General features: G+C 40.0%; 2 protein-coding genes across 5 annotated transcripts; both read left to right on the plus strand.

The window, feature by feature from the left end:
- Positions 1 to 670: 670 nt before the first annotated feature.
- On the plus strand, positions 671 to 22,213 carry gtse1 (G-2 and S-phase expressed 1). The gene is made up of 18 exons (XM_044355892.1): positions 671 to 776; positions 1,672 to 1,742; positions 1,852 to 1,909; positions 2,666 to 3,076; positions 3,125 to 3,450; positions 3,601 to 3,618; positions 3,859 to 4,133; positions 4,636 to 4,797; positions 5,062 to 5,194; positions 5,562 to 5,924; positions 6,415 to 6,484; positions 7,220 to 7,426; positions 7,583 to 7,835; positions 8,829 to 8,945; positions 10,046 to 10,144; positions 13,707 to 13,716; positions 20,361 to 20,366; positions 22,203 to 22,213. The coding sequence occupies exons 2-15, from the start codon at positions 1,721 to 1,723 to the stop codon at positions 10,133 to 10,135; spliced, it is 2,505 nt and encodes an 834-aa protein (XP_044211827.1). The 5' UTR covers positions 671 to 776; positions 1,672 to 1,720; the 3' UTR covers positions 10,136 to 10,144; positions 13,707 to 13,716; positions 20,361 to 20,366; positions 22,203 to 22,213.
- On the plus strand, positions 10,852 to 19,367 carry LOC122985362 (hatching enzyme 1.2-like). Of its 4 annotated transcripts, none has more exons than XM_044355957.1 (8): positions 10,852 to 11,210; positions 12,439 to 12,484; positions 12,760 to 12,912; positions 13,904 to 14,021; positions 14,852 to 15,030; positions 18,444 to 18,525; positions 18,971 to 19,100; positions 19,259 to 19,367. In XM_044355957.1, the coding sequence occupies exons 1-7, from the start codon at positions 11,136 to 11,138 to the stop codon at positions 19,095 to 19,097; spliced, it is 780 nt and encodes a 259-aa protein (XP_044211892.1). In that variant the 5' UTR covers positions 10,852 to 11,135; the 3' UTR covers positions 19,098 to 19,100; positions 19,259 to 19,367. The 4 variants fall into 4 exon arrangements, with proteins under 4 accessions (XP_044211892.1, XP_044211893.1, XP_044211890.1 ...); XM_044355958.1 differs by having other exon boundaries at positions 19,276 to 19,367; XM_044355956.1 differs by having other exon boundaries at positions 10,853 to 11,210; positions 19,262 to 19,367.
- Positions 22,214 to 23,024: the final 811 nt, after the last annotated feature.

Genomic DNA, 23,024 nt, shown 5'->3' on the forward strand with positions numbered 1-23,024 from the left:
AACTGGAACAGATTTGTGCATCAGAACTTTTTTTCTTCTGTCCTCTCCCATTAATCATCTCACGATCCCTCAGATTTATCTGGTGACCCTTTGGAGGGGCCCAATCCCTAAGTTGGGAACCACTGGACTAAACTAGCTAACTGTACATAGAGTAGTTGAAATTAGCTCCACCTCCAGCAGCTACAACAGTAACATGCTGCTTACACACTGATGTTTGAGAAATAAAATGGTAGTTCAAGTGCTTTAAATGATGATGAATCAGTATTATAAAATAATTAACTTCATTCTACAAAAGTCCAAAATAATAATGTGGAATTATTCCTATGGAAAAAAATATAACCTACCTAATACAGTGAAGCTTAAATGCAACATAAGTAGTATGGTGAACTTTAAACTGAAATAATCCAAAAATGTAATGTGTACAGTAATTAAAATTACCATACTAACAATCAATGAGCACTTAATTGGAACACCTTTGCAATCTAATGCATACATTTTCAGTTTTTGTTGACATTGTCAGAAAGGTGATAATCCGACTTTAAGGTGGTAGTAGGTGGTGGTGGTGTATTGGATACTGAAAAGTGTTCCTAATATTTTGTCCACCTCATTAATTTACCTGAAGTGGACAAAATATTAGGAACACCTTTAAACTAATGGCTGAGCGCGTCTGTCTCACGTGACCAGCACCGCAGCAGGTTTTAATTGTGTGTGTGTTTTCGTGTCGCCGTTTTGAATGCGGAGCAGCAAAGGTTTGTGAGTATTCAGAGAAACTTGAGGTTTGTAGTTTTGAATTTTTGTCAAACTGTGAACTTTGTACGAGTATCTGAATGAAGCAGACTTCATATTAAAAGCTCGAATGAGTCACCGTTTGATTTAATTAGCTGGATTTAACGACGCTGAAGTTAGCTTCGGATTCAGAGTTGAGTTGAAGAAGTTGGATAATATTTAGCGGTTGAATCTCCGTTTTTTCACCACTTAACGTTGCACTTGTAAAAAAAAGTGTTATCCATCTTAGCAAAAGTCTTATCGCTGTTTAAACTCACTTTCAGATTTGTGAAAGCTTTATTTTTCTTACGAGAACATAACATAGGGCGATTACACTGATATTTTTCCATCCAGGCCACATTAGAGTAGACCAGGTCCAGATGAAAAACCACTAAATTTAGGATTTTCAAATCTGGACTAGATTATCATTATCATCAGTATCATTAAGATTTGACAATTCTAAGTATAGTTGTTTTTGATCTAGACCTGGTCTAAAGTGGTCTTAATTTGGGGGGGGGGGGGGGGGGGGGGCGGTGAAATCGCCCTTTTTCAGTTCTTATAAGCAAAGTAAAGGCTTCTCAAGCCTGAAAGTGGGTTTAGACAGTGTTAAGGGCTTTGTTACGATGTCTAACACTTTTTTCACAAGCGTAAGTGGTGAAAAATCGGAGTTTCAGCCGCAAAATAACATTATTCATGTCTTCCTTGAACTTTCCCTTTAACGTTGAATCAGAAGCTAACTTCGGCGTCGCCTGGATTTAGCTAAATAAACGGACAAGCAGGCTAACGTCAAAGTGAGCCTGAAAGTTGAAGTTTGTACTTAAATTCTATCTGTCAGCTGTTTGTCAGAGTGGCAACCTGAAATATCGTTGTAATAGTTTAATGTCAGAGCTGAATGTATCGCTACAGGTGTGATTCGGATCAATCTGCCACCCAGAGGAGAACCAACAGCAGCGGGATGGACTGTCGAGCTAACAGCGGCAAGTTAACGCTCACTGACCCCATTTATGCACCGTTGACACCATGTCCATGTGTGTTGTTAAACTGTTTAATGCTGAGAAAACGTATCATGCTTGTGTCTCTGAACAGATGTGATGTTTCTGCCCGATGAAAAGTTTGATTTCAATGTGTCTCTGTCACCTGCCAGGTAGGACACCTGCACAGTTTCTGTTTACCAGTGTAAACTACACAACTACCTTACTTCTACTTACTACTTCTTTGCTGCTAATACTTATATACTTTTATTTAAGTAGGATTTTCATGCATATAGGACTTTTACTTGAAATTGAGTATTTTTACATTGCTGTATTGGTACTTTTACTCAAGTAAAGGAACTGAGTAGTTCTTCCACCACTGCCAGAGGGTAAAAGTTCCACAGAGAGTCCTACAATCTTCCCTGCATGTGTCTTTTGGAGAGAAATAATTTAATCTTCATTTAAATTTACAGTTAATATTCTCATTGAGCATATATGGAAATGTCTATTAATGAAAATTAAAAGGATTGTAAAATGTAGTGAATTAAAGATAGAGATTTGGCATATACCAGATGTATTCTTTTTCTTACACCATTTTATATATAGGGCTTGATGGAAAACAATTCATTGATTCAAACAGTCAAAGGGTGACATCTCCTGGTAAACTTGTGGTACTGCATCAAATGGAAGAACTGAATGTGAGACCACATGATGAAACAATGAGAAATGAACCCACTACTCTCATCTTATAGTTTGGTTTAACACATATATTATTAAAAAACTGAAATGTGAAAGTGTTCATTCACAAAATACATTTACAAATCTGTAAATGTTTGCAGGTGGGAGTGTCTGTTCTCAATAATCACTGCTGTAAGCTGTTTGTGTTCCTCTCCATCAAGATGTCAGTGTGATGTCGTCTCTCTCTGCAGCTCCAAAGGTGATGAAGATGAGGTGTTTGTGGATCAGGTCAGCCATATGGAGAGGTGCGTCGCTGTTAACATGGCATCTCGGCTCAAGGACGGAGGTGATGGCATGCGGGTGAGCTGGAGCCCGCTGACTGGAGATCAGCTGGAGGCCATGTGTGAGGAAGCTCACAGACTGGCCAACCTCCTGCAGAGCAGCAAGCCAAGCCAGCCACATGGCGTTGATGACGAGATAGCCAACAAGACCAGCGATGCTACAACTGACAGGGAGCAGTTTGCCCAGGACACTGAGGCTAAACTGGGTGTGATTGGTCAGCCAGCCAATTCATCCAGTCCCGTCAAATGCCAGACTTCCTGTGTGCAGGAGAGTCCCATGAAGCAGCTGCCGCACGTCAAACAGCACCAGAGAGGAGTCTGCTCCAACAAAGCTTCATGCTCTCACCCAGCCACCAACGCAGCTGCATCCAACCACCCTGCCACCAACGCAGCTGCATCCAACCACCCAGCCACCAACGCAGCTGCATCCAACCACCCTGCCACCAACGCAGCTGCATCCAACCACCCTGCCACCAACGCAGCTGCATCCAACCGCCCTGCCACCAACACAGCTTCATCCAACCGCCCTGCCACCAACGCAGCTTCATCCACCCGCCCTGTAACCAACGCAGCTGCATCCAACCGCCCTGTAACCAACGCAGCTGCATCCAACCGCCCTGTAACCAACGCAGCTGCATCCAACCGCCCTGCTACCAACGCAGCTTCATCCACCCGCCCTGCCACTAAAGCAGCTGCATCCAATCGCCCCATCAGCAATGCAGCTTCATCTATCTGCCCTGCCACCACTGCAGCTTCATCCACTCCATCTGCCCCCAAACCAGCTGCATCCACCCACCCTGCCACCAAAGCAGCTGCATCCAACCACCCTGTAACCAACACAGCTTCATCCACCCGCCCTGCCACTAAAGCAGCTGCATCAAACGCAGCTGCATCCACCCGCCCCGTCAGCAATGCAGCTTCATCCATCTGCCCTGCCACCAACACAGCTTCATTCACCCGCCCTGCTACCAACGCAGCTGCATCCACCCACCCTGCCACTAAAGCAGCTGCATCCAACGCAGCTGCATCCACCCGCCCCATCAGCAATGCAGCTTCATCCATCTGCCCTGCCACCACTGCAGCTTCATCCACTCCATCTGCCCCCAAAGCAGCTGCATCCACCCGCTCTGCCACCAAAGCAGCTGCATCCACCCACCCAGCTACCAACGCAGCTGCATCCACCCGCCCTGCTTCCACCACTAGACTCAGCACCTCCAGCCCTGTGGTCATGGTCAAGGCTAAGCCCAGGACAGCGTTGCGAGGAAACACCGCGCAGGGCTTTGGTGTTGTGCTGCCGAGTAAACCAGCTGCCCCTTCGACTTCCTGTTCAGCCAACAAGAACAGAGTGGAGAAAAACAGACTGCAACCACCGAGCAAAGTATGATTTTTGTTTCATATTGAATCCTTTTCAATTCACAGGTGAAACATTGAGTCTATAAAACACCAAAAATAATGACAGGGTTTCACATTTTTGTTTTTGCATGTCCAGTAAGCTTTGACATGCTCTATATGCACACCTGCCTCAGTTTACAAGACTTTCGTGACTCCACGTGGCTAGCTAGCTTTGGCTATCTCATAGTAAATTCTTAGGTTACATCTATGTGACAGAAAAATTTCATTAACGCTTTTTTATTTTTTTTATTTCATGCACCGCATTTCTCCTTTTCATCACATCCAACTCATGTAACACTGCCATCATTTTTTAAGTTCCTCATGGATCTAATTTGTACGATCTACCTGGTTCCTCAGATGTGGTGGAAACAGAGGACCCAAGTGGACCTTGAGGTGACCCACTGCAGGGTTCCCGACCCCCAGTTTGGCAACCACTGTGTAAATAGATTAATCAGGTATTGATGTTATCTGTCGGTTTCCTGTCGCAGGTGGCGGCAGGTTGGAGAAGGAGCCCAAACTCTTGTTCCTCCAGTAGAGCGGAGTCATATGAGGATCTTCTGTCCGATTCGACAAGCGTGGCCTCTGATATCAGCGACTCCTCCCTGAACTCCAGCCTGCTGGGAAAACGCACATTGGCTCCACCCACCAAGGTAGTACACCTGTTCTCTATCACACAAGTGTACAAACTGATTATGATAATATTGATTTGAACTGCTCAGTTCTTGTCGTGAAGGATCACAAGTACACACTGCTTAATTTTAAGGATCCACAAGTAAAAAAAGGTTGAGAACCACTGATGTAGATTATTATTATTATTATTATTATTATTATTATTATTATTATTATTATTATAGAAATTCTGACGTGGTGTGTAAATAACTGATGATTTTTTAAAAAAAAAAAATTTCTGTCAGAGTATGAGGAACCCATCAGGTGTGAAAGCTCCGCCCCTTCAGAGAAGGAGAGTGACAGAGAGAAAGAACACGTCCTCGTCCTCATCCTCAGTGTCGAGCTTCAACTCCAGCCTGTCTCTGTCCCCCGCTACAGGTAGGCTAACTGCTAACAGCTAAATATTCTTCTACCAGCTAACTGCTAATAGTCAGTGGGCCGTGTGCGGGACATCAACCACAACAATTCATCATCTTGTATACTATGAACAAATAAAAGATGTTGGTGAAAACATCTGAAAATGATCACTAAGTACACAGCAAGCAACAGATCCCTGATAACTTGACTAAACATCCACCAGTTAACTGCTAATTTAAATACTAACAGCTAACTGGCAAACAATAAACTAACCAGCTAATAGTTAACTGCCCAGCTAACTGTCACCGTCTAACTAAATGCTAACTACTTCCTGTTTGAGTTGTCCAATTAGAATATGCAGCACTACAAGTGTTATGTCTCCTTGCAGGTAAACCAAACTCCTCTACTAGTCTGAGCAGCTACACTGTCCCCGCCCCCAGCAGCATCAGCAAACCTGCCAATCAGAACAGGCAGCACCGCTCTAATGTCTGTGCTGCTGCAGAGGCTGTGTCTTCCACCGCTGGCCGCCGCTCGCTGTCCACCCAGGCCAGGAAGTTGTCTACACCACTGAAGAGAGCTGAGGCCACACCCCTCCAGCCCACGTCTTCCAAAAAAGTTTTGGAGAGGACCGCCTCCATCCCTGCCACTGCCTCAGCCCATCTGCAGAGTGGACTGAAGGCCAAACCCAAACCTCAGACCCTGGCCCCACCGACAACCAGTGGAATAGTCAGAGGAGTCCGCCATGGAGACGGTATGATGATGTCACAGCTGTTTAATGTCTGTTTATTCTGTCATCACATCAGAGTTACATCTGTTTGTTTCCTCCTGGAGTTCATTCAGAAAACTCGGTCAAGACACCACAGTTTGTATTCTTTCAACCAATCACAGGACAGGAACAAGTCCTGAAACTTCACCTGGACTTAAAAACATCAGACCAAACTCCGAAGACACAATCAATGAATTCTGAAGGCTAAACTCAGCCACAGCAGCCAATCATCAGCTGCTCTACACAGCGGCGCTGTGACAAACCAATCTGTGGGGAAAACTTATTAAACCCTGCTACAAAACGTTCAGCGCCTTCAAAAGCCCCAGTGTGTCTTAACCGTCAGAACTTAACAATTCAGCTTTAATTTAAATCTTGTGGATCACACTAAATGACTAAATGTGTGTGTGTGTGTGTGTGTGTGTGACGCTCTGATACATCTGTCTGTCTGTCTGACTTCCTGTCTTTGTGTGTTAAGGTGTTACATCCCCAGATGTCTCAAAGATGTTGATGCCAAAGAGGCTGATGTCAGCGAGCAGCGTGGACAGGTGAGTGACATAGTAGTTGGCTGTATTGTTGTCCCCGCAAATGCCTCTATATTGCAACACTTAAGGTAAAAAGCTGTTTCAGTCGTTCCCTTCCACTCTTAACTGCCATCAAGCAGGGACGCGGCACGACACGTCTACCACAGCAGAACACGTCCATTATAACTGAAGCTGCCACACTCACCACGGAAGCAGCGCCCACCCGCATGAGCATCGCAGGCTCATCTCTATTTTTACACGGCCGGTCTATGATCCTGTAATTAAAACGATCTAGTTAATTAATCTAGTACCAGTTAATATAGCCTACGTTTCCATACCCTTCATAATCATAACTTTGTCTTTTGCATTTCAAATTTGGCAACGCTCGGTCAACTTGTTTACATTATGTTAATAGGCAATAAGGAAAGGATCAAACACAGCTGAAACCACATATGAAATTATATTTACAGTACACATGCAGACAGGTCTTATTTTTGTAATAGTTTAAGTGGCAAATGCTTTATTTTCCAAAGTATCCTACTTGAAATCTCCTCAGAAAACACAGCTGGCACGCAACAAAGATGCAGTTGGTGTAGGAGGTTTTAAAAACAAAAACAGGAAAAAAAACAACCCTGCTCCTCCCCGTTTACGTGACATGTCCCGGCGGTGCCTGATGTACTTTAGCCACAACTCTGTAACTCTGTCTTAAGCCTGAAGTTAATTTTTTGGGGGGTTAAATTTTACCTTCCTCTTCTGTAGTGTTCCTCAGAAATCCTCTGCTGGCAGCTGCAGGTCGCTGCAGGTGAAAGCTCGTCGTCCCTCTGCCCTCCCCACCCCGCTGAGAAGCAAGATGTCTGCCATCCCCACCACCACGCCCAACAACCAGACCCAACCCGCAAGGCTTCCAACCACCTCTGACCCTGATCACTCTGTCTCCGCTTCGGCCAGGAGAGCGAGCAGCTGCAGGTGAGATGTTTTAAACTACTATCAACCAATAGAAAAGATGCTGTGACCTCTTGGGGGGGGGGGCGGTCCTACTGCAGCAGATCACCTGCGTGTTTCCTTGTTAATGACAGCTGTTCTCACTTTGTTTTTTGTTTTGTTTTTTTGCCTTTTTGTTAGTACATGGTTGTTTCTGTGTAGCCCCACCCCACCAGATACACAGGGGGCAGAGCCTGTTGATGCCCTGGACATCCAGCCCTTCTGTCTGGAGGAGGAAGAGCCCCCGGCTGCCCCGCCCTCCACTTCTCCACAGCCCGACCATTCAGAGAGCATGGATACTGGAGTACTGAGTCAGGGCGAATCAGAGCCCGGCAGAAATCTGATTGAATTGAAGACTACTGAGGAGAGCGAGAGCAACAGCAAGACACAGGAGGTCAGAGGTCACTCACGAGCACACATAACAGTGTTGAGTTTGAGAGTTTTTGAGACATCAGTTTTTATCACCTGCTCTTGTCTTGCAAAGAGATTTGTAGTAATATTTGTAGAAAAATTGAAAAATTGTCCAATCCTTTAAAGGTGCCAACAAAAGTTTGTTTTCACAACAAAACACATTGTGTATGTTCTTGTTCTAACAGAAGTGTTGAATGCATTTCCTTTCTCATAAAATATTTTTAAGTATTTAAAATTTTATTTTTAGTTTATGAATATAAAATCCTCCCTGCCTTTGTTGGTGCATTGCTCAGCTGTTCAAATGGGAACCCACTTTTTAAAAAAATAACAGCTCCATAGTCTACTAGAGTTCAGAAAATCTGCAGGGTACCTTTCTAATCCAGTTAATTATTTAAAATCAATCTTGTCTGGTTTATTTCATACACTAACAGTTTCTCAATTTAATTTCAAGAAATTTATTATACCAGTAGGTTTTCTTTTCGTCTGAGTTTTGGTTTTGTTGGATTGACTGATGAATGCTTCAAGTGTTCAGTTCAATTTTGATGTGTAAAATATTTTGGGATGAACCTCCAACCAGAGTCCTGTATCTAACATGCTGTTCTTGTAGGTTCTTGGTCTGGGAGGGTTTGGGCTTGTTACAGTTTCCGGTCTAGTCGCAGGTTTTGTTCTTGTCACTTTGTGGTCACAATGAAGTAATTTGATGGACCTTCATGTGTTCAGGTCAGTTTGATGTGTAAAATCTTTGCTGGTGAGGCTCTTCATAATTAAAGTGTCTTATTGCAAAGAAACTTGATGAAACAAAGCTCTTCATCAACCTCAGAGCTGATTCTGCCGCCACAGGCTGAAATTACAGGTTCATGTTCCGAGTCCAGAGTCCACAGCAGCTTCATCCTTGGCTCAGTCTGATCAGCTGCTTCCTTCAGAACAATCTCACAGATCTTCATCAGTCTGACATTCTCGCCGTTTTCTTCTTCAGGTTCTCCTGTTCGATCTTCCAGCTCCGACACTACAGCCTCAAGAGAAACTGCTCATCGACCTGACCAGCACCCCCAACCTCATCCGAACCAGCAACAAGACCTGCACCACAACCCAGGTAACAGACACCTCACCTGGTTATATCCACAAACCCAGACGTTATATAAAGATAAACATAGCGCGGTGGGACATCACCAGTTGGTTTGCAGTGGAGCTGGTTTGAAGCCCAGAGCTGCAGCTTACAGTTGGTGCCATCTTTTCCGTTTGCAGCCAGGACCTTCCAAAGAAGGAGTGTGGGGTGTTGCTTTTCATGCTCTGGAAACTTGCCCCACTACCTCAGGCTGAAGCTAACGCTAGTTAATTGGGAAAAACCGAGCACTGCACACTTGAACTAACATGAGCTACTTTACCTAAATTGTGTTAAAGCTATAATATGTAATTATTCTGCATTAAAATGTCTAAAAACAACTAAACCTATGTTATATATTTTGTTGAGTTGTGTACTTACATTATCCCAAATCCCAACAATTTTCAAACCCAGAGAAATCTGTAATTTTAATCAAGGTAACGGACCGTTTCATTTGGTTGCCGCGTCATACCTCCTCTACCAAAGAGTATAGTGCATGAGATGCATGCCTCAGCATTGTTTGTCCACTACAATTGCATTTACCAAAGAGTAACTTATACACATTCAACAGTTAAATTGTTGCGAAATTTTAAAGTTTAAATAGTTTGAAATACCCAAATTTTACACGTTACGTCATCGCCTCAAGTTGTGAGAAGGTGTGTAACACCATGTCTCCCCAGTGGCACACTCAGTAAGTCACCTTATCTGAGAAAACAGAGGTTCAGAGTTCAAATCCCCAGTTGGCCAATGTAGCAATTCTTGTATGTGTTATGTTTATGTTATGTCACGTGTTTATTGATCTCATATTAAGTCAAATAAGCATCCAAAAGCTTGCAGTTTGCTTGACCCCCATCATTGCCGCTTGTGGCTCTATTTTTGTGTGTTTTAATGTCTTTCTGTTGCTTATTTTATATTATTGTCTTTCTTTACCACTTGTTATGGTCTTATTTTTAATCATTTCACTCTTCTTGGTCCTTAATAAACTTTACTTATTTACTCACTGTTTTGACTGAATTAGTTTTGAAATAAAATCTTTTTTAAGAAACAGTTTTTTTGGTGTTTTCACCCTGTTTTGTTTAATTTTTTTTCAGCAGCTGATCGACCTGAGCTCTCCGCTCATCAAGTGGAGTCCAGAAGACAAGAAGGAGAACAACGCTCCACTCATCAACCTGTCCTTCTGATCCAGAATCGTATGGTCTCTGCAGTAAACTTGTTTCTGTCTTGAGAAACTCTAATAATAATAATAATAATACATTTTTATCAATGAAATGTTAGTATTATGTTTTAAAGATACTGTGAAATAAAAAATATATTTTCCCAGTTTTAATCCTGTGTCCCTGGGTTAATTGTTCAGTTGTCTAACTAAGAATGAGTATCTTTATAAAAATATAATACTTGCCTTCAAGTCTGTCTTAAAACAACAGTCTGGTGCACAAACAAACAATGAAATAGGTTTTTCTTGCCATAATCATTCCTCCTCCTCATAGTGGCTATTAAAAGATCACCTTCATAATGCACTTATTTGCAAGTGACGGGGGACAAAATCCACAGTCGTTCTCCTGTGAAAAAATGTATTTAAAAGTTTATCTGAAGTGAACCTTCAAATCAAGTAGATATCTTTCAATGTTACAGTCCTTTAAGTACCAAAGTCCCTCTTTTTGTTACTATACTTCCACCACAGCTCAACAGGGAAACACAAAGAGGGAATTTGATTGTAAAAAGACTGTAAATGTGTCAGATATCCACTTGAGATGACTAACTCAGACTGCTGAAGTTTCACATTGAAAGCACATTTGAAGGAGATCTTTTAATAGCCAGTATGAACAGTTCATACGTTATAAAAAAGACATTTAAATGCAATTAAAAAGAATTGATTATAAAAAATAAGCTAAAATAGACCATTGAGGTTCATTCATTGTGCAACAGGCAGCCCAGGATCCATAAACAGGCAGGTGTCCTCAAGGCCAACACTCTCACAAGGTAGTGTGAAGTTTTTAGATTTTATGTAGTTGAGTTATAGTGGGAATCAGCAGCATGTTCTCAAGGTAACGTGTCTCTTATCACTGAGCAAAGTGGTGTTTATCTTCAGGAGTTAACAGGCACTCTATATATACTACATATAAACAGGGACTGCAGCAGGGTCCAGGTACAGTTTAACACATACACCTGCAGGCTGGTAACATGGCTTTCTTGAAGTACACGCTCAGTTTCCTGATCCTCCTTGTGGTCTCCGACTGCTCCTGGGCTGAAGAGAAGGTGAGGTTATGTGTAATATCTCTGTGTGAAGATTTTTATGAATAGTAAGATTCAACATAAAGATGAAATGAATAACATGTTGTCAGTGGTGGAACAACTACTCAGATCTTTTACTTAAGTAAAAGTACCAATACAGCAATGTATAAATACTGCATTACAAGAAGAAGTCCTGCATGCATGAAAAATCCTACGTAAGTAAAGGTACATAAGTATTAGCAGCAAAATGTACTTCAAGTATTTAAGTAGTGGTTTGGTCCCTCTGACTGATATATTATTATACATGACATCATTAGATTATCAATACTTTTAGCTTTTGGACTAATCTTTGATTTTTGGTGAAATATTGGATTGTTTGAACATTTACTGAAATTAAACCATGTGAGAAGTTTAGAGGAAAAAATCACTAAGAGAATAAATAAGAATACAGGCTGGATGTGTTATCCATGGGCTGATATTTTTAAATCTGTTGTTAAATCCTGCTGCTGATCCCATGGTTTCCACAGATACTAAACAACATGTGTATTCTGTAAAATGATCCACAAAGCACATTTAGATAATAATAAACAAATATGTAATTAAAAGTGTTAGTATAGTAGAATATATAACAATATTGGACTCCAGGAAGATTAAAGGTAATATTAGGAAATAAAGTGATCATTGGCAAAAATGGTGTTATAAAATAAAAACAAACTTTGCGATAAGGACATTTTGAATTAAGAGCTGCTGGAATTAAAGGTGCACTATGCAGGATTTTCCTAAAAAACAATGTATAGACTCATACAAATGTAATCCCTCTCAATTATCACTTATGACCTACTAGAAGTGTGTGGCGGTGTATTTATCTGCAGGGACTCTGTCTTCTGCCTGTACTTCCTTATTATCTTGCTGTGTTCGGGATATTTGTGGGTGTGTAGCCCCCAGCGTGCAGGGTGTGAGGTTGGGACTCGTAGAGTAATGACCAGGTTACATCGCTGTCTCCATCTCTCTCCTCTTCTCCACTCGACTCTCTGTCTCTGTGTCATGAATGCATAAAGAGCTTCAGGTCTATGTGTCTGCTTGACCGAGGGCGGGGCTGAGCTACACACACGCAGAGCAGAGAACAGGATATATTATAGTGCAATTACTGTTTTATTTAATAAAGTAACAGAGTACTAATAGACGGTAGGCTACATGAATAAACTTTTCAGGTGAGTCCTTACTAATGACTGATGTCATCTCCGTGATCTAGCAACTATCTGTGTCTGAGCTGCTGTGGAGGGCCAACAAGGATGTTGGTAAGTCACCATGCATGTTCAAATCCTCAAATTTCAGTGTTTTTTGCCCCATTAACAGCAGGGTCGTCTGGTGATATATATATACATATATAGCTATATAAGCTTTAAACTTTCAGTTCTGGTTGTCTGCAACAATGCCTGCGTTTCAACTTTACAATTATATGATTAGATGAGAAACAGATACAATCCGAGTCAAAATTTCCAGTAGTACATTGATGTACTTATTATTTATCATTTAAATTATTGATTGAGCCTTTAATGTCATCCTTCAACAGTGCGTACGGAGAAAGAGCCCTTTGTTCTGGATGACATTGCTTATGACAATAAAAATGAGAGAAACGCTGATCCCTGCACCTCCGAGGACTGCATGTGGAGCAAATCTGCTGACGGAAATATCTATGTGCCCTATGTGATTGCTGGACATTACTGTAAGTGACTGACTATTTGGAACAGTGGAGCGATGGTAACTTTATGCTTACTTTTTCACTTAAAATCAATCATCAATATCAGATGTGAATATATTCTACCAACCATTTAGCTAATGGAAATTTAAATTTGAAACTTCTCATTCAGAAAGGAGATATAAACAATTTATAAAAACATGTCATCTAAAATTAAGGAGGATTATTTATATTTCTTGTTATGACTCCTTCACCCAAATGGTTTTTACCCACATCAGTCTCTGTCAGTCAGTCACAACTTTGGTCCAAACTGAAACATCTCAACAACTATTGGATGGATTGCTATGAAATCTGCACAGTCATGATCTCCAGAGGATAAATCCTACTGACATTGATAATCTGACTTTCCCTCTAGCTCCACCATGAGATTAAAACATAAATTTATCCCTTTAAAACTAATAACATTCCCATCAGCCTCAGCTGTTCTTTTTGTTTAGTCCTAATTAGCAAAAGTTTGCATGCTAACATGCTAAACTAAGATGGTGAAAATGGTAAACATTATACCTGCTAAACACCAACATGCTAACATTGTCATTGTAAGCACGTTAGCACGCTGATATTAGCATTTACTTCTAAGCATCATTCTGGCTAAATAAAGCGTCACAGAGCGGCTAGCGTAGCTTGTCTTTTTACAAAATGTTTTGCCACAGCTTGGATTCTTTTTCATTTTCTTTTTTTAATTAATCTACCCTTTTTATACCTAATATTCTTTAATGTTTTGTTTTGTTTTATACCTGCAGATAAAACAACTGAGAAGACAGCTTCTAAAATGTTTTAATTCATTTTTTATCTAAGGATTTTCTCAGAGGAATCAAAACCTTTGACCTTTTCTTTCTTTCTTTCTTTATCAGTACAATTTCATTTTGGGATTAAAAAAGTATTTTATCTTACTCTATCTAAAGGGATTTAAAAAAAGACAAAATTGAAGATACTGTCTTACTTCTTTGTGTCTTCTCAGCACCTCGTGAACGCGCCATCATCGAGCGTGGCCTGGAGTCCTTCTCCAGTGTCTCTTGCATTCGCTTCGTTGAACGCGACGCCCAGAGAGACTACCTGAGCATCCAGTCCGACAACGGGTAACATCTGTGTGTTTTCTGTGATTGTGTGTGTTTCTAAGTATGGTAGGTTTATATTGCATTATAAAATGCAATAAAATGAATATAGATCGATATTAGCTCTCTCAAACACTTGCTGTCATCATCCACACACGCTAATAGCTTGAGCAATAACCCTTTCGTATTCATGACAGATATGATATGATATAGGGATAGCAAACTTCAGGCTAGAGGCAGGTAGTAGGTTACAAGCGAACCAACACAAACTCCGAAGTGAACAGACAAGGGCTTTGAAGGTTGTACCATTTCGAGGAGGGACTCTTTTTATATATTAGGTAAAAGCATCTAATTTGCCTGAATTGAGTGAAACACAATGAAAAAACCAATGGTGGGCCTATCCATAACTAATTTATATATTTTTTCAATTTGTGTTAAAATGTTATAATGTGATAATTATCATGACATTAAGAAGATTCTCAGGTTTCAGCTTCTTAAATGTAAATATTTTCTGGTGACCATTTTTATGACATTTTATAGAACATAAATCGCTTTAATCAAGAAAATATTGACAGATTAATTGATAATGACAGTAATCATTAGGTGCAGCCCTGGTTTTATAATTCATCTCATTGTAATGTTAATGTAATGCATGATATAACAAAATGTTTTGGTGGAGACTTTTGTTGCAGTGAGATGAATCAAGTAACAACCAAATCAAGCCAAGAGGACAAATATTACTGTTGCTAAAAAATCACGCTTTTACAGACTGAACAATGAATACCATTTTCAACTGCAACTCCTATGGCCTGCTGTGATCATTAATTTCCTTCTATTTTCATACACAAATTCAGCTGTTACTCCTATGTTGGCCGCCGTGGTTACGCTCAGACAGTGTCTCTGGACCGTAGTGGCTGCCTCTACCACAACACTGTCCAGCATGAGCTGCTCCACGCCCTCGGCTTCAACCACGAACAGTGCCGCTCTGACAGGGACCAGCACATCCGAGTCCTGTGGGAGAACATCATGCCCGGTCAGTACCTGAGTCTTCACATAAAAACACACACATATAGAGATATACCATGATGTAACAGTAATCCAGATTTTTCTGTTAGACCTAAACCTTAATCTTAAACGCAACCTAAATTTACCCCTAACCTTAAATCTAAATCCTGATCCTGAGTGAAAGGAGTCTGTCTTAAAACAACAGTCAGATGCCAAAATGAACATTGAAACAGGTTTTTCTTGCTGTAATCATTCCTCCTGTTCATACTGACCATTAGAAGATCCCTTCATAATGCACTTACAATGTAAATGATGGGGGACAAAATCCACAGTCCTCCTTCTGTGCAAAAATGTATTTAAAAGTTTACCTGAAACTAATATGAAGCTTCAGCGTCCAAATGAGTCAAATCAAGTAGATATCTTTCAACATTACAGTCTTTTTAGTGCCAAAGTCCCTCTTTTTGTTACTATACTTCCACTGCAGCTCAACAGCAAAGGCAGATATCCACTTGATATGACTAACTCATACTGCTGAAGCCTCATATAAGCTTCACATCAACTTTTACATGCATTCTTGCATAAAATGACAAACTGTGGATTTTTGCCCTCGTCACTTAAATTGAAAGCATGTTTAAAGGGGATCTATTCTGTACATATTGTAAAGCCCCTTGAGGCACTTTTGTGTCTATATAAATAAAATTGACTTGACTTCATGTATTTCATTCAATTTAAAAAGAAAAAAAAAGTTTGATATTTAGTACTGTGTAAAGGTTTGAGACACTAAAAGTTAAGTGAGGATGCTTTCAAAAGTATTTATCAATTTAAAGCTGCAAGCAGCGTTGGTCAGGACCTCGCACCCTGGCCCATCGGGATCGGATCATTTTTCATTTTAAAAATGAGGGATATTTATTACAAGTGTGGTGTGCTTTTATTTTGAATGATTGATTGGCAGGATGAGAATTTTCTGCAGGGTGAAACATGTCTGTCTTGCTCACACCCCTGTCATCAGAATCATGCAAGTTTTGGGCCCATTCATTTGAATTTCAATTAGTAAATTGAAAACTCTTGATGAGTTTGTGTGTAAAACATATTATTTTCCTAATTTTCATCAAGTCTAATTTTAGAAAAGTAAAGACTTTTAAGTGGAGGCTGGTCCATAGAGGCAGAAGAGGTTGATTCTCCTCTATTTCTTGAGAGGCAAGAGGGAGATCAAAACATAAAAAAAGAATATTTGGTTGAAATAAACCATTACCAAATCTCAGTATTATTTACAACATATTTTTTCTCTCTTCTTTGGAAGAGACAAGTAAAATGAGAAATTATCTGGACCATGCAGCGCAGCAGCAGCAGGACACTGCCGGGGAGGCTGGAGAGAGAAGCAACCGGAGAAACAACCAGTATTCAGCACTGATCTGTCCCTGTATCACATTATAAGCTTTGTGGTACTTTATATATTTCTGTATACTAAGAAAATACATAGGAAACACATGTTAATCATGTGATATCTTGTCTGTTTTTGATGAGAACATAAATCTGTTGTCACAATACAACAATATTATAAATTTGAATTTCACTTTGTTGATAAAATCACACATCTGAACCACTCCATGGCTAAAATGAGCTCTTCTTTGTTTAGAAACAATATGTATATGCTAAATGTCTTTAAAGAAGCAGCCTTTACACCACTCAGGGTTTTTTGTTTTTAAAAGCAAATTGTTTTATTGGCATATAAAATTGCCCTGCACCCCTCCGATTTCATCAGGTGGGGGACAATGACATAGTTTGATGCGGTTTGTTGTAAGATTCCATGTTGGTATTACTCCCGTCCTCCCCACTTTTTTGAGTCACTAGCCGCCACTGGTGTGAGAGTTGAATGCAGCTCATTTTTGTAGGATACAGCAGAAATACCTATATACATACAGTACATTATATACAAACTTTGTATGAAGTTTGGTGTCATTATGATTTATTTTACAATAATTATAGGTTTTATATTTATAATTCAGTTGTGGGGATGACCTATGAGAGGAAGGGAAAAATTGAGTGAGGGTGACAGTTTAGTGATAAAGTTCTGTAGAAAAATACCATCAAAACTAAAATTTGTAGCTCTATACTGCAGTTTTTCCTTTATTAGGGCCCGAGCACCTAGTGGTTCGCTCACACTCTCCATTCAAATGTATAAGTATTTTTCTGTGTCCAGCTACAGTTACTTATTGTCTCTACACACCTGACAGTACACATTTCAATCAAACTTTGACCAGGTCATGTGGGTTCAAAGTCTTTACTTTTCTAAAAACAGACTTGATGAAAATTAGGAAATTAATTTGTTTTACACACAAACTCATCAAAAGTTTTCAATTTACTAATTGAAATTCAAGTGAATGGGCCCAAAACTTGCATGATTTTGATGACACAGGTGTGAGCAAGACAGACATGTCTCACCCTGCAGAAAATTCTCATCCTCACACCGTTGAGATTTGATATTTCGAGAGGAAGTTGCTATAACTTTATTGTGAACGCTCCAGTCTGCACCAAACTTTATATGTTTGATCAGACTCCTGAACACGTCTACATGACAATATTCCATCAGTGATGCAAACTGGCTGAATAGCGCCGACTACGAAATTTCAGTGACGCAGCCCCAGCAGCAGGCAAAATAGTGGACAAAGGAAGTGATGTTTATCTCCTTCTTGCACTGTCTGAAAATGATGAGAAGCCCTTCGATTCCACTGCAGCCCGAAGTGCGTGGAGGCGCGAGGGCCTGTTCAACACTGCTTGCAGCTTTAATTTTTCTTGTCACTGAAGGTCTTTATGACTTTGACTGTATGTTTGCGGTCATTGGCATGCTGCAGAATAAATTTGGGACTAATCAGACGCCTTTCTGTGATATTTCATGTCGGATATGAATCTAAATTTCTAAAGTTTCTAATTTTTTTGTACAGTACTGTCTATCATCATTTCTGCCACACTGGAGTTTCCCCATGCACCTGAAAATAGAATATTAAAATTGGCAACATTTGGGGTGCCCCTAGTGGCCTAGTGGTTAGGGAACATACCATGTGGCAGCAGAGTCCCCGGTTTGACTCCCGGTTGTGAGACCTTTGCTGCATGTCATACCCCTGGCTATATCTCCCTGTTTTCACTATCTCTCCACTAAACTGTCAAATAAAGGAAGAATTAAAAAAAAAAATAACAACATTGAATTGCTGAGTTCATGAGAACCTAGGGACTTAAAGCTGTGGTCATTTAGCCACAAAAGCTTTGAGAGAGTCCTGCCTTAACTCCCAAATCTACTTCACTGTACTTACTAACCAAAACAGCAGCCTAAATCTAGCCTTAATCTTAAACCCAAATCCTAATCCTAAAAGTGATGATTGGTCAAGTTCAAATCTCTAAACACAAACACAAAGACAGTTAACCATGTGCTTTTCATTTTCTCAGGTTTGGCGTACGCCTTTGACAAGATCAACACTCTGAACCAGAACACTCCCTACGACTACAACTCTGTCATGCAGTACCACAGGTTGGGGATGCTACGATCTGCTTCATCTAACATCTGTTTATTGCAACAAATTACTGATTTTATAATACTTAACTACTTTCACTTTCACTTTCTTGTTTATATTACATTTTAAGAATTCATCAGCAACATCTTGTTACTCTATCTGAATAATCCACAGACCTCAGTATCAACAGTTTTTAATACTAACTATTTCCTGGGTCAGAAAGTAGTTTCAGTGTAAACTGTTAACACAGAGTATGTGGATTATCCACAGTAACATGCGATAAGAGAAATCTCTGAGACAGGTGTATCAAAATCTCAGTACATAAAGCTACAGTATTAGCATGGCTAGAGGTGAGAGAGAAAATGGATTTTCTTTGGGTGAACCCTTTCAACAATATTTGAATAACAATAATTCTTAATATAAACTAAAAAAAAAGTAACCTCTGTGTTTTAATAATTTCAGGTATGCCTTCTCTGCAAACAGTAAGCCCACTATGCAGCCCATCCCCAATGCAAATGTTGAATTTGGCACTGGCACCCAGATGAGCAAGAACGACATCCTCAGACTGAACAGGCTGTACAAGTGTTAAACAGTAAGAGTACACACCCAAGTTTTGGACAGATGCTGTACTTCTGTAGTTGTTATTGTTCTCTGTATAAATTTAACTTGCAGTGACTCATGAGAAAATGTAAAGCTGTGTTTGTTGCATTTAACATGTTTCTGTTTCTGTTTTCCACCTGGTCATGAAAGCAGCCCTGACAACACAGTGCCAGTGCAGACATCATACCATCTTTTTTGAAATTCTGAAAATGTTTCTTCATTCTTTAATACAATTGAATAAAAAGTGGTACCAAATTAACATTTATGTACATGTGAATTGAAGTTTTTCTTGTCTTGTTCTTTGTGCACTAGTATCTGTACATTACCAAATGTTTATGCAGCCAAGATGTGTATTCAAAGCTGCATTATTTCCTTATATTAACACTAAATCAAATGCCTACTTGTAATATGAAAGGTGTCACTTGAAACCACATCTCATTACTATTAACTCTGCAGCTATACAGAATGTTTTAACCTCTTTTAAACCATAGCTTTGGTCCAGTCTGTGCCATTGCCTGTATATAAATATTGACATCATGACAGCTCCCCATGAGTGAAGCCAAAACATCTCGATCGCCCCCTGGTGGCTGGCTGCATTATAGGTCATAAGTCCAGCCACCTCTATGTTAGCAGATGGACAAACTAAAAAAATCAAAGTACACGCCAAGTAAAATTTTCCCAAAGATGGTTTCTATCATTTTAGGTAATTCTTATCACGCTGGTGTGTGTCCAAGTGCTCATTTTTGATAAGTTTTTAAATTAGTTATTTGACGATATAAAAAGGGGGTGTGATGTCATGAGTGACAGCTGTGACAGCCGCTCTCAAACCTTCGTCAGGCAGCAGTATAGCTGAGAGAGTGTGTCCCGCAGACATTCATCCTGCTGCCTGACCCTACTGCAAAGACTCTGGCTCCAAATGATGTCACACAAGCAAGATGGCAGCTCCTGGAAAGGAGATATTATATTAGCTAATACATTAGCATAACAGCTTTGGGCTGTGTGTCTGTGCTTGCTTTGGAGTATGTCTGCCCCCTAGTGGCTAAAGACAAATTAATGCCATTTTAAGTCAGATGTGGGTTAAATTGTGAGCTTTTTCACATTCCTCTGCTGCAGAGGGAACGTTTCTCTGTGCTCACTTCAAATCTGAGTTCAACACATGTACCTTTGGGCATTATTTGTGACATCAAATCTAGTTTGGTGCCAATCATGGTCCAGTATGTAACTTACACAAGTGTGATGTGGAAACTTGAAGCCTCCAGTGCATAAACTCTGGGAATGGACTTTTCAGTGAAGTAGGAGACATCTTGTAGTAGATTTTTAATGTAATTTAACTTTTTGTGGACCGTATCAGACACAAAATATTCTATAAAGCCAGCTATTTTTATACAGCACCAGTCAAAAGTTTGGACACACATTCTTATTCAAGGGAATGGGAACTTTTGCCCTTATGTCTGAAAACATTTTTTGAGGGGTACTTTAACAAATTAGTATTCAAATTCAACCATTCACATGGTTGTTCGCATAGGGAGTGACAGGGTGGGGGTTAAGGTTAATGGGTGGCAGTTGGTGGAAACAATCTTCATGTGGTCTGTTTGGTCTTTGGTTTCAGCCGGTCTTCAGGTTTGTCCCCAGCTTCAAGGCAACTGACCTTTTTAGTAGCAAACATTTTGACTTTTCATACTGTAGCAAGAGAAGCACAGGTGTGACTAATCACTTAATGATGTCTCCGTTTCTATTAAAGTGTTCCAGTAAGCCATGGCCATGTGACAGTCATCCAGCATGAGCAATAAATATCAGAACAATGAAATTAAAGCAGTTAAATGGAATTCAGTCATCATTAATTTTATTATTTACACTTGTGCTTATACTGAAGCCAGTAACTACAGACTAATAAGTATGCTACCAGTACTCTCAAAGGTTGCTGAGAAAGTTGTCATTTAACAACTGACAACATTTCTTAATACAAGCAATTTTGGTCTACATTGTATGCAATTTGGCTTTAGAGCAAATCATTCCACCGAAACTGCTATCTTGCTCTTAATGGAGCAAATTAAATCAAGACTTGATAAAGGAGGAGTAGTTAGTGCTGTATTTTTTGATCTGCGTAAAGCATTCGACACAGTCAATCATGATGTTTTAATATCGAAACTCTCTAAATTTAACTTCTCATCTAGAGCACTGGCATGGAAGTCTTCATATTTATCTAATAGGATACAATGTGTTAAAGTTGGTGACACACTGTCCAGTAACGTGAAGTGCACAATGGGTGTTCTACAAGGGTCAGTGTGAGGTCCCCTATTATTTAGCCTGTATATTAATGATCTTCCTCAACAGTTTCATGATGTAGAACTGCAAATGTATGCAGATCACACCGTTGTGTACACACATGCAAAAACAGCTGAGTTAGCTGCTGCTATGCAAACAATTGCATTGGAAAAGATCACACATTGGCTTGATCAATCATGTCCAAGTCTAAATGTAAACAAGACAAAATGTATGTATGTATGTTTTTCTCTAAAAACCATGGTGCAACCTCCTAACGCTGATATTTTCATCAAAGGTGAAAAAATTGACATAGTTACTGATTTTAAATATCTTGGTGTGACACTGGATCGAAATTTGAACTTTAAGAAACATGTTAAAAAACAGTTAAAACCGTAAAGTACAACTTAGCAACTTTAGACATATTAGAAACTGTCTCTCTTTGGACGCAGCCAAGATATTTATGCATGCTATGATTCTTTCCCATATGTCTTATTGCATCACATGTTGCGGGCAGGTGGGAGAAACAGCCATAAAACCTCTTGAGTTTTTATACAAACAAAATCAAAAACTCTGGACAAAAAGCCAATGCATTTCCATCACTGTAGGGTACTGGAGAAATACAATTTACTGAGCTTTGAGAATTTTAGATTATTCTCAAATTTATGCTTAGTTTATAAAATTTTAAATGGTTTGGCCCCTTCTCCTCTATGTGACTTTGTGAACATTCACTCAGTAAGTTCTGTTAGATCCTCCAGAATATGCTCTATACAAGATTGTACCATACCATTTTGTCGCACTGCATTTGGGCGGTCAGCTTTCTCAGTGAAAGCCACAACTCAGTGGAATGCCCTACCTGATGATATGAAGAACTGTAGTTCAATCAATACATTCAAGGCCAAATTAAAAATTAACTAAAGACCAATCAGCTGTGTGACCACTAGTCTAAACTCCATCTATTGTCCTCTCATTAGCGCAGATAGTCTTGTTTTTAATTTTACAAGTTTACATTTTTAATTTCTAATTGACATTGTGGGTTTATGTGATGTGTTGTGTGTAGCTTTGTATTTTGTATTTTGTATAGTGTGTTCTGTGTGTCTTTTGCTTTGTACTGTTTGTTGTTGTGCTGTTGTATGTTTTGATATTGGCGGGCTGTGGATGCAAATTAGCTCTGAGCTAACTCTGGTGCAGTGCATCTTTAACGTTTAAAAACTGCACACTGTCCCAATTGATAAATCAAATCTACTAACAAGTATCATGTGTGTATCCAAAGCCTGATATACAGACGGGTGACAAATTAAAGGAAAAAACGGTTCAGGTCTGAGTGCTTGACCCCCACAGTGAGGGGATCTGGTGGCTCTGTTATGCTTTGGGGGGCATTTTGCTGGCATGGTTTGGGTCCCCTTAGAGGGAAGGGTCACTGCAAATCAATACAAAGTTGTTCTGAGTGATCATCTTTATTCTATGATGAAACATTTCTATCCTGATGGGAGTGGTCTCTTCCAGGATGACAGTGCCCCCATTCATAGGGCACAAGGGGTCACTGAATAGTTTGATGAGTATGAAAATGATGTGAATCTTATGCTATGGCCTTCACAGTCAGCAGATCTGAACCCAATTCAACACCTATGGGAGATTTTGGACTGACGTGTTA

This window comes from Thunnus albacares, chromosome 7 (genome assembly GCF_914725855.1).
Source record: "Thunnus albacares chromosome 7, fThuAlb1.1, whole genome shotgun sequence".
Classification (NCBI taxonomy): Eukaryota; Metazoa; Chordata; class Actinopteri; order Scombriformes; family Scombridae; genus Thunnus; species Thunnus albacares.